This window comes from Taudactylus pleione, unplaced genomic scaffold (genome assembly GCF_031769625.1).
Source record: "Taudactylus pleione unplaced genomic scaffold, aTauple2 ptg000608l, whole genome shotgun sequence".
Lineage (NCBI taxonomy): Eukaryota > Metazoa > Chordata > Amphibia > Anura > Myobatrachidae > Taudactylus > Taudactylus pleione.
The window spans coordinates 3,408,136-3,424,479 of record NW_028285010.1 but is presented as its reverse complement, the minus strand read 5'-3'; the positions used below and the strand labels follow the sequence as shown (position 1 = coordinate 3,424,479).

Sequence of the window (16,344 nt, the reverse complement as noted above, 5' to 3'; positions counted from 1 at the left end):
CTGGTGATGTCTATGCGTTCCAGACTTCAGGCTGTAATTGCCTGCAAAGGATTTGCAACAAAGTATTAAAAAGTGAAAGTTAGATTTAGGATTGTTTAGTTTGTCCCATTACTTTAGGCCCCTTAAAAAGTGGGAGGCACATATAGAAAACGTTGTATTTCCTACACCGTTCACCTGATTTGGATGTAATTACGCTCAAATTAAATCTGAAAGTCTGCAGGTAAAGCACATCTTGTTTGTTTCATTTCAAAGCCATTGTGGTGGTGAATAGAGGCCAAAATATAAAAATTCTGTCAATGTCCCAATATTTATGCACCTGACTGTATATATATATATACACAGTTATTACTATAGTTCAGGTATATAGTTGATAGTAGTCACTGGTAGAAAGATCAACAAGTGTATCTACAAATACATGATTTGAAATTCTTTGCTCGATGCTTCAATGTTACCATATTAAAGGTGTAATTTTTAATACCAAACTGAAAATGCTCCTTAATGAAACGCCAGGAAGGAGAAGGCTGCGACTATAATGGATAAAGAGCGCTGGGAACGGAACGGCATCATTGTCTTCATTTGTAAATAACATATTGCAGCCAACTGTTTCTTAATTGCCCAGACTGTTGATAAATAACCCAGTCCTGCTGCTCTCCACAGACAATTTGCTTTGGATCAGGCTAGGCAATTCAAATAACACTAATTATTTATGATTTTATGATGTTAAAATGAATATTAAATGAAAGAAAATTCCCCAGGATTACTGGCATGGCAGCTAAGTACATAGCATTTTGTACAGATGGTTGGAAGACTGGTTTCTGCTTCATTGCCGCATACATATCCTTGAAGGATCCCGACGGAAGACGGCATATCTTTGAATTTTTCATTACACCAGACGTCTTGAAATATGAATTCTTTTTATGTTTCTGCGAGTTTTGGGTATAAGAACTGTGAGTGAATAAATCATACAATGCTACGTGTCACTAGGACTTGTGAATATTCCTGCAATGTTATTTTATCCTCAGTAGAGCCCCATTGATTATCAAACTCAGCGGAGAGCGTTTTATGATCATATATCTCCATTAGCGCCTAGTTTGACTGCCATAGATTTTTCTGGTTAGGACTGCATTATATATTAGCCGTCCCCTCTCCTCAATGCGAAGTTTGATATGGCTTTCAATGTGTGACTCTCCTATTATGTATAGACTCTCTTATCTCATATATGTAAAAATAAGAGCCGTGTCTGTGTGTGTCACTAAGGGCCGAGCCTCTCTCTCTCTCTCTCTCCCGCAGACAGAGTACTTTATTACGAAGATGAATTTCTACAATGAAATGGCTGTCAGGGTAAATATCTCTCTTCTTGTTATACAGATGAAAAGTCAATTGTGATCTGAATTTACTTTTAATAAAATAAGTAAACTAGACTAATACATACATGATCAGGACACTAGTAAGAGGAGAGTGCACAGGGACGGTGCAATGCAATCTAAGAGCTTCTGGAACAAACCCAAGAATAACTAAAGCGTTTCTTTATATAACAAGTCTGATTAACGCTGCTGCAATTGTCCTTTTAATCAGAGTCTTTAGAGAGTAAAGTTGGCGTTTGGAGCAATTCGTGTTTTGTAAAGAAATCTGCAGCTGATTTGGTGTAAATTGCAGCCAATTATAGATATATCTGGCGTATTATGTCTGCGGTAGCTGCCTTGATGTTAGTAGTTCTCACAGGTACCATTATTCCTACATTTATTGCTTTAATTAAAAAGTTGCAAGGTAAGTTTTTAGTATTAAGTATTAACACACTTTATATAACCCACAGACCATCCCTTTAGGTGTCAGCAGATAAGAGAAACATGGTTAAATTTTTACTATTCCCTATATAATGTCTTAAAGGCAGTTTATCTCTATCTATATAATAAGCAAGAAAGTCTGTCTGTTTGTCCTTTATGCATGGCCAGTGATTCGGACCTAGCTCCACCAAATTTGGCATGGTGGTGTAGTTTGACCAGATTTAGGTTTTTGCCTAGGTTTGAACTTCGTCAGAGCCACACAATCCCTAAAAATGTAGACACTCATACATTACACAGGTTCCAGGGCTGGCTCAATTGTCTGAGAAAAACCTGTATGAAAGCCCCAAAAGTATCCTTTTACCCTCACAGTCTGAGCAAGAGTCACACTCTTGAGTAATGCATGTTTATATTAAATCCAGGGTTAATTCTTTTAAAAATTACCAAATATATATTAGTCCGCCCTCTGCGTTTACATACAAGGGTGTACCTAAAATTTTGAGGGCCACATAGCAAGATCTTAAAAGTCCCCCCCAGAGGTAAAAAAAACACATACATTTGCCCCCACACAGAGCCCATTCAAGTTATTTATTTATTTATTATTATTTATTACCAGTTATTTATATAGCGCACACATATTCCGCAGCGCTTTACAGAGATTATTTGGCCATTCACATCTGTCCCTGCCCCAGTGGGGCTTACAATCTATATTCCCTATCACATGCGCACACACATACACACTAGGGTTAATTTGTGTTGGGAGCCAATTAACCTACTAGTATATTTTTTGGAGTGTGGGAGGAAACCGGAGTACCCGGAGGAAACCCACGCAAGCACAGGGAGAATATACAAACTCCGCACAGGTAGGGCCGTGGTGGGAATTGAACCCACGACCTCAGTGCTGTGAGGCAGTAACGCTAACCATTACACCGTCTGTGCTGCCACAGAGAGACCATTCAGGCTATGCCACACAGTAGTACCCCTTAAACACATTATGCCAAGCAGTAGTAGTGCCCCTTATACATTATGCTACACAGTAATGCCCCTTACACTACACAGTCATGCTCCTTACACATTATACCACACAGTAATGCCCTTTACAGATTATCCTACATAGTGGTACTGCCGCATAGAACACACTAGCTGAAGTACACGGCCTTGCCTAGGTTTAAATCTTCAAGTTATTAAGTTTTATTATGTGATGTTATCCAAATCCATCCAGTTGAAGGCCCAGAACAGGCTTCCTGGGTCAAATTTCTGCCCGGTGCAGTGCACCGTGAGGTCCGACCGGGACCCCAACCACTCCATTAGGCATCCCAGACCAATTGCCACCCCTTTGTGAAGTTTTAATTCAAATACATCCAGTGGAAGGCAGAGAACAGGCTCCCTCGGTCAAAGTTCTGCCCAGCAGACACCAATGGGAGGTTCGTCCAGGACCTCAACCCCCCTAGTATGTCTTCTGGGATCCAATGTTACCACTACGTGTAGTTTTCATCCAAATTATGTGATGTTGTCCAAATCTATCAAGTGGAAGGCCCAGAACAGGCTCCCTGGGTCATAGTTCTGTCCGACGCACTCCGCTGTGAGGTCCGACCGGGACCCAAACCACTCCATTTGGCATCCCAGACCAATCTCCACTCCTCTGTGAAGTTTTTGTCCAAATTCATCCGGTGGAAGGCAGAGAAAAGGCTCCCCGGGTCAAAGTTCTGCCCAGCATACACCAACGGGAGGTCCGATCGGGACCTCAACCCCCTAGTATGTTTTCTGGGATCCAAATGTTATCACTCTGTGAAGTTTTTGTCCAAATCCATCCAGTGGAAGGCTCAGAACAGGCTCCCCGGGTCAAAGTTCTTCCCAGCGTACACCAATGGAAGATCCGACCGGGACCCTAACCCCTCTAAAACCTGGCTAGGATCCAACTGGACCACCTCGCATTGGTATCATCCCAATCGGTGCAGGGGCGCCTGAATGCATAATCGGACAAACAAACAGACAGCCCAATGAATTTTATATATAAGATTATTCCACACAATAGTAGTGACCCTTACACATTATGCAACACAGTAATGCCCCTTATAACATTATGCCACGCATTTATGCCCCCCCAGCAACTCACCTCCCCGTGTCCCTCCAGCAGCTCTCGCTTCCCCTTGTGTGCCATCAGCAGCCAGTAGGCATGGATTTGGGGCCGGGCCGCGTTTGGCTTGACACGTTTCTCGGCACCTTTCTAGCCAATCGGAATTGCATGTTAATTCAGTATCAGTTCATTATTTTACAGTCACACAAGATGCTCTTTGTTGATTGGGAAATCATTACCATATGAACCTTCAGTAGGATTTGAGCTGTGGTTATGAGAGAAGCTGTATTTTTAACCTTATTATGTGATACTTATTGTTATTAGATATATTCATGTGTTTCTTTATCTACTCGTTGAATTTGATCAATATTGATTTGATAAATCTGACAATCTGTATAATAGTGGTCTCTGTAATATGACAGCGCCCACCTTGTTGTTATTTTCTGTTTTTGACATTTCAGAGGCCTCTATCTATTTTATTTATTTATTCCCTTATTCCTTCTCAAAAAATAAAAAAAATAAATGATTTAAAAATATTTTAAGTCTTTACACTTAAAAAAAAAAAAAAAAAAATTAAATAAATCTGTTAATGCCATCCTGATTGCCAAACAGAAAAAGTGATGTGGCAATGCAAGTACTGCTACAATATTAGGTGGATCCTGTGGGTCTCTTACCATGGGGGCCTGTAGCTGTAGCTCCACCCGCCCCAATGTTAATATGGCCCTGACCTTAATGCATTGAATTGACCTAGGACCTCATTCAGACCGCTCGCAAGCGCCTATGCGCTAGCAAGCTGGTCGATGGTGAGGCCCTGAGCACACGCGGCGGCCGCAGTGTGTGTGCGCTAGCCCTGGAGCGAGTGACAAATTCACTTGCTTCGGGGCTCGCTACAAAAGGGGCGGCTGTCAATGTTGATCGACAGCTCGCCCCGTTTTGTAGGCGGGGAGGGGTGGTGGCCGGAAAAACGGAGGCATTCCTGAAGGAACGCCTGCCGTTTGTAGGCGGCCCTACTGACATCAGCAGTGACAGAGCAGGAAGCCTCCTGGGGCTTGCGGGAGACGAGACCCGACCCCAAGGGTCTCTTCGCAAGCCCCGATGGTCGCGATGGTCTCGACCATCACCTGGTCACTCGCTAAAGCTGTGGGTGGTCACCCACAGCTTAGCGAGCGGCCAGGAGGCTGGATTTTAAAGAAGAAGCGGCCTCCCTCATTCAGAGCGAGCCTCGCATTTTGCAAGCGGCTCTGAGTGAGGTCCCTAATCTTTTTGTGGAGAGAAAAACTCTTTTCAGTCCATAACCCACCAGGACGTGTCCCTGTAAATGCGCTTTCTCCATTCCTTGTATCTCATCTGCATATCAGGTCCCAGTAAACAAAATTGCATTTGGTAACATTATCCAAGAAGGTCTGTACCACTCCACCCAGCTCTGTCCATGTGCAAGACACTGATTACCTTCACCTTTGTAAATTGTATCTGGAGATGGGTTATTTGTGTGTTACAGCTTCTAATGTCAATGGATTTATTTAGCAATATGATTAGAGAACCGTCATTTACCAGGTCGCTAACGCTTATGCCCAGCATTACCGTGTTTTTCCTCTCTCCCCCTCTCTTCTCCCCTCTTCCTCCCCATCTCTCTCTCTCTCCCCCTCTCTTCTCACCTCTTCCTCCCCCTCTCTTCTCCCCTCTTCCTCCCCCTCTTTTCTCACCTCTACCTCCCCGTCTCTCTCTCTCCCCCTCTCTTCTCACCTCTACCTCCCCGTCTCTCTCTCTCTCCCCCTCTCTTCTCACCTCTACCTCCCCGTCTCTCTCTCTCCCCCTCTCTTCTCACCTCTTCCTCCCCGTCTCTCCCCCCCTCTGTTCTCCCCTCTTCCTCCCGATCTCTCTCTCCCCCCTCTTCTCACTCTTCCTCCCCGTCTCTCTCTCTCTCCCCCTCTCTTCTCACCTCTTCCTCCCCATCTCTCTCTCTCCCCCTCTCTTCTCACCTCTTCCTCCCCGCCTCTCTCTCCCCCTCTCTTCTCACCTCTTCCTCCTGTCTCTCTCTCTCCCCCTCTCTTCTCACCTCTTCCTCCTCGCCTCTCTCTCCCCCTCTCTTCTCACCTCTTCCTCCCCGTCTCTCTCTCCCCCTCTCTTCTCCCCCCTCTCTTCTCACCTATTCCTCCACATATCTCTGTCTCCCCCTCTCTTCTCACCTCTTCCTCCCTGCCTCTTTCTCCCCCTCTCTTCTCACCTCTTCCTCCCCGCCTCTCTCTCCCCCTCTCTTCTCACCTCTTCCTCCCCCTCTCTTCTCACCTCTTCCTCCTCGCCTCTCTCTCTCTCTCTCTCCCCCCCTCTCTTCTCACCTCTTCCTCCCACGTCTCTCTCCCCCTCTCTTCTCACCTCTTCCTTCCTGTCTCTCTCTCCCCCTCTTCTCCCCCCTCTCTTCTTACCTATTCCTCCACATATCTCTCTATCCCCCTCTCTTCTCACCTCTTCCTCCCCGCCTCTTTCACCCCCTCTCTTCTCACCTCTTCCTCCCCGTCTCTCTCTCTCTTCTCACCTCCTCCTTCCTGTCTCTCTCTCCCCCTCTCTTCTCCCCCCTCTCTTCTCACCTATTCCTCCACATATCTCTCTCTCCCCCTCTCTTCTCACCTCTTCCTCCCCGCCTCTTTCTCCCCCTCTCTTTCTCCCCCTCTCTTCTCACCTCTTCCTCCCCGCCTCTTTCTCCCCCTCTCTTCTCACCTCTTCCTCCCCGTCTCTCTCTCTCCCCCTCTCTTCTCACCTCTTCCTCCCACGTCTCTCTCCCCCTCTCTTCTCACCTCTTCCTTCCTGTCTCTCTCTCCCCCTCTCTTCTCCCCCTCTCTTCTCACCTCTCCCTCCCCGTCTCTCTCTCCCCCTCTCTTCTCACCTCTTCCTCCCCGCCTCTTTCTCCCCCTCTCTTCTCACCTCTTCCTCCCCATCTCTCTCTCTCTCTCCCCCTCTCTTCTCACCTCTTCCTCCCCGCCTCTTTCTCCCCCTCTCTTCTCACCTCTTCCTCCCCATCTCTCTCTCTCTCTCCCCCTCTCTTCTCACCTCTTCCTCCCCGGCTCTCTCCCCCTCTCTTCTCACCTCTTCCTCCCCGCCTCTTTCTCCCCCTCTCTTCTCACCTCTTCCTCCCCGTCTCTCTCTTCTCCCCCCTCTCTTCTCACCTCTTCCTCCCCGGCTCTCTCCCCCTCTCTTCTCACCTCTTCCTCCCCGGCTCTCTCCCCCTCTCTTCTCCCCTCTTCCTCCCCGCCTCTCTCTCCCTCTCTTCTCACCTCTTCCTCCCTGTCTCTCTCCCCCTCTCTTCTCCCCTCTTCCTCCCCACCTCTCTCTCCCCCTCTCTTCTCACCTTTTCCTTCCCATCTCTCTCCCCCTCTCTTCTCACCTCTTCCTCCCCATCTCTCTCTCCCCCCCTCTCTTCTCACCTCTTCCTCCCTGTCTCTCTTCTCACCTCTCTCTCTCCCCCTCTCTTCTCACCTCTTCCTCCCCATCTCTTCTCCCCCCTCTCTTCTCACCTATTCCTCCACATATCTCTCTCTCCCCCTCTCTTCTCACCTCTTCCTCCCTGCCTCTTTCTCCCCCTCTCTTCTCACCTCTTCCTCCCCGCCTCTCTCTCCCCCTCTCTTCTCACCTCTTCCTCCCCCTCTCTTCTCACCTCTTCCTCCTCGCCTCTCTCTCTCTCTCTCTCTCTCTCTCTCCCCCTCTCTTCTCACCTCTTCCTCCCACGTCTCTCTCCCCCTCTCTTCTCACCTCTTCCTTCCTGTCTCTCTCTCCCCCTCTTCTCCCCCCTCTCTTCTTACCTATTCCTCCACATATCTCTCTATCCCCCTCTCTTCTCACCTCTTCCTCCCCGCCTCTTTCTCCCCCTCTCTTCTCACCTCTTCCTCCCCGTCTCTCTCTCTCTTCTCACCTCTTCCTTCTTGTCTCTCTCTCCCCCTCTCTTCTCCCCCCTCTCTTCTCACCTATTCCTCCACATATCTCTCTCTCCCCCTATCTTCTCACCTCTTCCTCCCCGCCTCTTTCTCCCCCTCTCTTCTCACCTCTTCCTCCCCGCCTCTTTCTCCCCCTCTCTTCTCACCTCTTCCTCCCCGTCTCTCTCTCTCCCCCTCTCTTCTCACCTCTTCCTCCCACGTCTCTCTCCCCCTGTCTTCTCACCTCTTCCTTCCTGTCTCTCTCTCCCCCTCTCTTCTCCCCCTCTCTTCTCACCTCTCCCTCCCCGTCTCTCTCTCCCCCTCTCTTCTCACCTCTTCCTCCCCGCCTCTTTCTCCCCCTCTCTTCTCACCTCTTCCTCCCCGTCTCTCTCTCTCTCCCCCTCTCTTCTCACCTCTTCCTCCCCGGCTCTCTCCCCCTCTCTTCTCCCCTCTTCCTCCCCGCCTCTCTCTCCCTCTCTTTTCCCCTCTTCCTCTCCGCCTCTCTCTCCCCCTCTCTTCTCCCCTCCTTCTCCCCATCTCTCTCTCTCCCCCTCTCTTCTCACCTCTTCCTCCCTGTCTCTCTCCCCCTCTCTTCTCCCCACCTCTCTCTCCCCCTCTCTTCTCCCCTCTTCCTCCCCGCCTCTCTCCCCCTCTCTTCTCACCTTTCTCTCCCCCTCTCTTCTCACCTCTTCCTCCCTATCTCTCTCCCCCTCTCTTCTCACCTCTTCCTCCCCATCCCTCTGTTCTCACCTCTTCCTCCCTGTCTCTCTTCTCACCTCTCTCTCACCCTCTCTTCTCACCTCTTCCTCCCCATCTCTCTTCCTCCCTCTCTCTTCTCACCTCTTCCTCCCCGCCTCTCTCTCCCCCTCTCTTCTCACCTCTTCCTCCCTGTCTCTCTTCTCACCTCTCTCTCTCACCCTCTCTTCTCACCTCTTCCTCCCCCTCTCTTCTCACCTCTCCCTCCCCGTCTCTCTCTCCCCCTCTCTTCTCACCTCTCTCTCACCCCTCTCTTCTCATCTCTTCCTCCCCATCTCGCTCTCCCCCTCTCTTCTCACCTCTCCATCCCCATCTCTCTTTCCCCCTCTCTTCTCACCTCTTCCTCCCCGTCTCTCTCTCCCCCTCTCTTCTCACCTCTTCCTCCCCGTCTCTCTCTCCCCCTCTCTTCTCACCTCTTCCTCCCCGTCTCTCTCTCCCCCTCTCTTCTCACCTCTTCCTCCCCGTCTCGCTCTCCCCCTCTCTTCTCACCTTTTCCTCCCCATCTCTCTCTCCCCCTCTCTTCTCACCTCTCCCTCCCCGTCTCTCTCTCTCTTCTCACCTCTCCCTCCCCGTCTCTCTCTCCCCCTCTCTTCTCACCTCTCCCTCCCCGTCTCTCTCTCTCCCCCTCTCTTCTCACCTCTCCCTCCCCGTCTCTCTCTCCCCCTCTCTTCTCACCTCTCCCTCCCCGTCTCTCTCTCTCTCTTCTCATCTCTCCCTCCCCGTCTCTCTCTCCCTCTCTTCTCACCTCTTCCTCCCCAACTCTCTCTCCTGCTCTCTTCTCCCCTCTTCCTCCCCGTCTCTCTCTTCCCCTCTCTTCTCCCCTCTTCCTCCCCGTCTCTCTCTCTTCCCCTCTCTTCTCCCCTCTTCCTCCCTGTCTCTCTCTCCCCCTCTCATCTCACCTCTACCTCCCCGCCTCTCTCTCCCCCTCTCTTCTTCCCTCTTCCTCCCCGCCTCTCTCTCTTCCTCTCTTCTCACCTCTTCCTCCCCATCTCACTCTCTCTCCCCCTCTCTTCTCACCTCTTCCTCCCCGTCTCGCTCTCCCTCTCTTATGCCATCCTTCTTCCCCACTTTTGTACTCTCATGTACCCCCTCTCCCTGTTTCTCCCTCTTTCCTCTTCCCTCCCCACATCTCTCCGTGTCTCGCTCTGTTTCTCCCCCCTCTTTTCCATCTCTCTTTTACCCTTTTTTCCCTGTCTCTCCTCCACTGTTTCTCTCCCGTGCTCCCTTCTTTTCTCTCTGCCCCTTTTTTTCTCTTCCTCTCTATTTTGGCTTCCTCTTTTTCATATTATACACCTCTTTTTTTTTTTTTCTTCTCAATTTATCTATTCCCTCTTCACCATATCTTTCCCCTTCTTTGTCCTGTCTCTCTCTTCAGTCTCACTCCCTCCCCCTCTTTTTTTTCTCTTTCTTCCTATTTTCTATTTCCCTCTCTTTTTTTTCTCCTCTTTTCTGTGCCTTCCTCCTGGACTGTACTCTGCTCGATGATCTCAGTCATACATTTATCCCTCCAGTGTGGTTCCTGAGCTGGCCTCACTTGGCGCTCCATTAAGCTTGATAAGCTGTCTGTGTGGTTGATGTTTCGGCACTCGTGCTTTTTCCCCTGCCTTTTTAACCCATAGTCTGGGGCTCTGAGCAACGCCTCCCAAGCTTTGCCTGCCTGATTCTCTAGTCTCTAAATGGGGTAAGTGAGTAGCTAAGGTGGGTGAGTAGCCTGGCCAAGGGTGATGATGGCGGCAGAATGTTGTCTGTTAAGGTTGGCAGAGGGAGCTGTGAGCACGCACCCTCCATCGTCCTTATGATACTGTGCATGGAATGACCACAGCAGATTCCCTCCATGGTAAATCGAATGGACCATATCCCACAAATATGTATTGATAAATAGGCCCCTTAGTCTCCATCTCCTGCTTGTCCTTATATAACTTGTTTATGAGGAGCCAATCAGATGATATGAATGGTCACAGTATCAGGAGGTGTGATGGTCGTGTGACAGTGGCCATGTGATGATAGGAAGAGGAGACTGAACTGTGAATTACTAAGGGAAAGAGCAGGGTCCTCTCCCAGCACATCTCCTGTTACACTGCTACAGGTGAGACACCTCTCATCAAACATCCAACTTCTATATCTCTTCTACCACACAGTAACCTACGTTTGTGCTAATGGATAACGTGTTACTGCAAATTAAACAGGAAACAGAATGATGTAAATTCCTTACAAATGGGAACTTTTATTCCAACGTGTTCTGAAATAATTACATTGCTAATTGCCAAAGTCTCTCTGAGGCAGTACTTTAATACAGCATTATACACTTAATTTCATATTTTTTGCTGTATTCCTCAAGAAGAAACTTTTGGCCTCGGGGCGCCATGACAAAAACGGTGATACAATAGGGCACCGTGATTCAGGGAAGTTTGGGAACCACTAATCTGTCCGTTCCTATTACAACATGAGCGGGCTGGTTCTGAAAGATAAAATAGATGATGTCTGAGGACAAGAAGAAATGTGGCAATAATCGGGGTGCAGCTTTAAATGGCTCAAACCCCAGAAGCATTTACTATTCACCATGGAGGGAGGGGGCAAATCTATCCTGATTCTATACGTAGCAACCAGATTAATTCCCCAGTCATCCCAACTTCTTCATATACCTGTTATATCTATTGCTAATGTTCCACGTAAAGAAAGCTGACAATCCAATGTTACATTGGAAATAAAACCAGAAGATTCTGCTAGAATATATATACACACCCCGGAGCTTTGTGCAGATGAGGGTTTGATATGGGCCAGACACAGGGAGAGGTACGTCCTTTCCTTCCAACTCAGATGTATCAGATAGCTACAAACTAGACTGCAGCATTGATTTCCACTACTGCATCCCAAAATAGGAAACGTATTAGACTGATAGGACATCTGGGTACAAAGGACTTTATACATTAGAAGAAGGAAGGAATGTACCATAAATGCACTTTGGAAGTAAAATATACCCTACGGTATTTACAGCACACTCTTTCTGTAAAAGTTCAGTACATCATATTAAGCACTAACCTAATCACTGTAACAAAGTAACAAACATTTCTGTATTAATCTCTGTGATATTATAAATCTGAATATTCTATGAAATGTTTCTTAGAGACACATTAGTAATATAGGCTTATTTCTTCCTTCAGAACACTTATTGGTTAATAATTAAGTAAACAGAATATATTTCACTAAGGAGTCAGAGATGAGGCTGAGCAATCTGTATCCTTGCTGTGTGTGCACCAGTGTACAGTGTGACCATAGAGGAGTTTGTTGCTTGTACAAAGTACAGTGTATTGTGCTGATGTTCTCTGTTTAGTGTCAGTCAGATTATTGTGTAGCCTGGGGGGGCTTCAGCCCCGGGAGCCTAAAGACTCTCGTCCGGTCAGGGTCTGGGAAAGATGTGTGGTCCTTGATGATAATTTGTAACATTGATTGATTCTTCCACAAAGCGTAGAGTATAAACCATATCAGGGTGGTAATACAGGTGCCATGGGGCAGGGACAGTGCTGCCTGGCATCCTGGGCGGCGGCACCACTTGCACTCCCCTAGTTACAGCCCTGATCTTATTATTATTTGCTCTCTTCTTGTGGCCAGTGGCGCTGAGATGGGGCGTGGAGGGTACTCTTTACCCGGGCCCGGGCTTCTTGGAGGGGCTTGGGTCAGTTTGCACATCAGGCAGGGACAGAGCGAGAGAGAAGACTGCTGCTGCTGCTCAGTGGCGGTAGCCTCTCTCCCCAGCCCAGCACATGCTGTTGTGTGCTGGGTTACAGACAGGCGCCTATCTATAATGGGTCCAGGGTGTGCGGGACACACGGGCCCCTGGGTCCAGGGGGGCCCCGCACCGCACACCCTGCACCCATAGTATTACTTACCTCTCCGGAGTCCCACATCGGCGCGGGGGTCCGGCGCTGTAAAAACGACTGGAAAATGGCCACCGTGGCCATTTTCCCGTCGTTTGCACATGCACAGTACAGGGAAAATGGCCGCCGCGGCCATTTTCCTAGTGACCTGTGCATACTCTATAGACTCTTGGCGCACTCTAGTGCCCAGAGTCTATAACTCTGGTGCTGGCCGCGTACAGCTCAGTGCGCTGCTGGCCAGAGAGGAGGGGGCCTGTGTCGGAGACTGCACACGGGCCCCCTCCTCTCTAGAAACGCCCCTGGTTACAGAGCAGCAGCAGTCTCCTCTCACACCGTACAAGTGTTACGGGGGGGAGAATCACACTGATAGACCACACCCCCTGGATCTGCCCCTGGCCGAGGGGGTTAAAATCCGCCACCTTTTTCCAGCGTGCGGTGCTGCTCATAGTACTTCATACATTTTTGTGAGTGGGTGTGTTCTTGTCTCTCCGATTCGCCCCCGCTCTCCATGGTCCTGCTTGCGGCCTCATTTTCTTTTATTGTTGGAATTTTAGTAACCTAATCAATTTATATATAGTGAGTATGCAGCAGCGCGTGTTGCCGGCGGGAAGCTGGCCGGCATGTGACTGCTGGTGATAATAGTGGACCCCGCACTGACTGTTGCGTCTTTTTCTTGAGGCGGTCACGCACTGCGCCTACGGAGCTCTAATTCTGACGCGTAACTAGTAAATGATAGAAGGTAACCTAATACTAAAGTCTCTCAGCAGTGTTGAATCAGCGCTCGTCACAGAGTTAAAACTATCCTCACCATCAGCCGGCACCCTAGGGCGAGTGTACACTGAGGAAACCATCGTAGTTACAGTGATCCAGCTGACGTATCGCATGTCAGAACATCCACTAATGATACAGATAACTGGCTTCAGCGCAGGAGATGAGAGGAGAGGACATTAACTGCTACACTGTGTCTACGTCACCCGCTCCTTAATTGTAAGTGCAGCTATAATCCGCATCAGCTAGTGGAATACAGTGAGTGATAAACCCTGGTCACACTGGCTATTTATGTGCACCTCAGCAAGGACACCTGGCCAAGAAATCTGATCCTGCTAAAGGGAAAATTGTGGTAGTGTTGTGTTTAGTATAGTAAATAGGAATTGTTTATATAAATGTGTTAAGCTGGGTGGTATTATTATTATTATCCTTTATTTATATGGTGCCAAAAGTGGTCCGCAGAGCCTTACATAATACATAGAACTAATAAGTGAACAAGATACGAGTAACTTACAGTACATTACAGTGCAGGACAAGGACATGGATTATATACATTGCTGCAATAGCGATTAAAGCACTCACAATAAGTATTAGGGAGTTATCAGTCACGTGTTAGGTGCCCTAATGGGGAGTAAGGAGTAGAAGAAAATGTAAAGAGAAGCACATGAGGGAAGAGGGCCCTGCTTGTGAGAGCTTCCATTCTAAATGTTACAAATCTTCAAACGGGCTCTCAAGACTCACTACTTCAAAGGCTTTCAGCTCTCATCCTAACCTGCTGCTTACATGCCTCTTCCTCACTGTCTATCCTATCTGTGTCACCCCTGTCTGTATGTCCCTCCCATTTAGAATGTAAGCTCTCACGAGCAGGGCCCTCTTCCCTCATGTGCTTTTCCTTAACTCACTCATACGATCATCTACTCCAAAATCCCCATAAGGGCACCAAATACTTGCCAGCTGACGCCCTACTGCTTATTCTGGGTGTTGTGATCACTATTGCAGCAATGTATATAAACTATGATCTTATCCTGTATTGTTTTGTACTGTAAGTTGCTGTTTTCGTGTTTGCTCATTTGTTTATGTACTTTGTGAGGCGCTGCGGAACCCTTGTGGCGCTATATAAATAAAGGATAATAATTATAATAATAAAGGGGAGGGGCAGACAGACAGGCGTGGCACAGAAGGGGAGGGGCAGACAGGCGTGGCACAGAAGGGGAGAGGCAGACAGGCGTGGCACAGAAGGGGAGGGGCAGACAGGTGTGACACAGAAGGGGAGGGGCAGACAGACAGGCGTGACACAGAAGGGGAGGGGCAGACAGGCATGACACAGAAGGGGAGGGGCAGACAGAAAGGCGTGACACAAGGGGAGTGGCAGACAGACAGACGTGACACAGAAGGGGAAGATAGGGAGGAAAGAGCATGAGGTGGGTTAGGATGAGAGCTGGAATGCCTTGATGAAGTAGTGGGGTCTTCAGAGCCCTTTGAAGATTTGTAGAGCGGTTGAGAGTCTGATAGGGAGAGCGAGAGAGTTCCAAAGGTAAGGAGCAGCACAGGCAAAGTCTTGGATGCACACTAAAGCAATGTCGGGTCAATTTGCCGTTTCATTACAACAAATCAACTACATCGCTCAGTGTTTACGCTCAATATATGGGTGCCCGCAATCACTAGCAATGTCGTCAGGTTTGACGTGCTGCACATAAAACCTGACGATATTGCATGTGACCTAATGTATGTCAATGAAGGGTGGAACAATATATAGTTACGTCATCCTAGTGTTTACGCTCTATCCCTGCTCAAGGAAAATCGCCGGGAAAGACGCGCCAGTGTGTACCTACTTTAGAATATTCAGTTTGGTGGTAGAAATGTAGAAGGGAGCTCTACTCTCTAATGCAAAGTTACTTTGAGATACAGGGGTCTATGTACTAAGCAGTGATAAGCAGCGCTATGTGCTCGCAAGCGGGTCGATGATGGCCCATCGACCCGCTTGCGAGCGCTATCCGGGACTCGCGCATGCGCCGGCTCCGTTGTGCGCATGCGCGAGTCCCGGATAGCGACGGGCAAACCGTCGCTCCGGGTCTCCTACCAAAGGGGGCGTGCTGTCAATGTTGAGTAAAAGCACGCCCCCTTCGGTGGGCGGGCCGGGGGCGTGTCTGCCCAGACGAAGGCGTTCCCATGGGAACGCCTACCGTCTGGGGCCGGCCCCACTGACATCACAAGTGATGTCAGTGGAGAGATTCCGGCTCTGTTAGAGCCGAAAGCACTCGGGCTTGCGGCAACGAGACCCTACCACAAGGATCTCGTCGCAAGCCCAATGGTCGCGATGGTCTATGCCCACAAGCCCACAGCTATGAGAGCGGCCAGGAGGCCGCTCAAAAAAAAAAAGAGGGCCGGCCCTGATTCAGAGCGAGCGCTCTGTCAGAGCGCATGAAAAAGTGGGGTGACCTTGCTGGACCCCAAAAACTGACAATTTAATTTGCAGAATCATACAGAAGGATGTTAGTGGGCAAAAGGAAAGTGCTGGAATTATTTAAACTGTATTAAATGGCTGATTTGCGCATTTTTTAAAAAAAACAGTAAAAATTATAAAAAGAAATACTTTCATATGAAAAATGCAAAAAAAATTAGGAAAAATTAGGCTTTTGGGTTACTTTTAAGGTGACTAAAAAAAATTAAAATAAATAAATAAAAGGCAATTATTATTATTATTATTATTTTAATTCTCAAATTAAATTTGGGGTGCATAAGCAATAAAATAGTTTATTCTGGGGTAATTTAAGGCCATTTTTACACCCCAAAAATGAAATGTAATTTTTGTACTAATTAAGCTATTTGAAAACTTCCAATTGCCTAATTAGTCATGGGAGGGGGAGGGGAAGGGGGGTGGTGTTCAAGGTGTTGTGCACGGTATCCTGACATTTTAACCTTTAAATAAAAAAAATGTCCCTACCATCTTCCACCCTCAGGGTGGTGCGAATGGAAAAATGTGTGTTTACTCTGATTGATACAATGCAAATTGCTAATTGGATTGCAAAATGTTTTTGCAATGCGAATTTGCAGAGAAATCGGCAACTCATAAGTCGCATATCGCACCTAATTGGATTGACCCCATAAATTGAAAAATTGCTAGTCCAATTTCACAGGACTACTTTTGGGGTCCTGCTAAATAAAAAATTCAAACTTGTTTG

General features: G+C 48.2%; 1 protein-coding gene across 1 annotated transcript in view; it reads left to right on the top strand.

Annotated features, from left to right (window-relative positions):
* SPATA17 (spermatogenesis associated 17) overlaps positions 1-16,344 on the top strand; it is a 308,936-nt gene that overhangs the window by 41,783 nt on the left and 250,809 nt on the right. Inside the window, exon 4 of the mRNA XM_088454023.1 lies at positions 1,291-1,341. Within this exon, the coding sequence (XP_088310149.1) occupies positions 1,291-1,341 (51 nt within the window). The remainder of the gene's footprint in view (positions 1-1,290; positions 1,342-16,344) is intronic.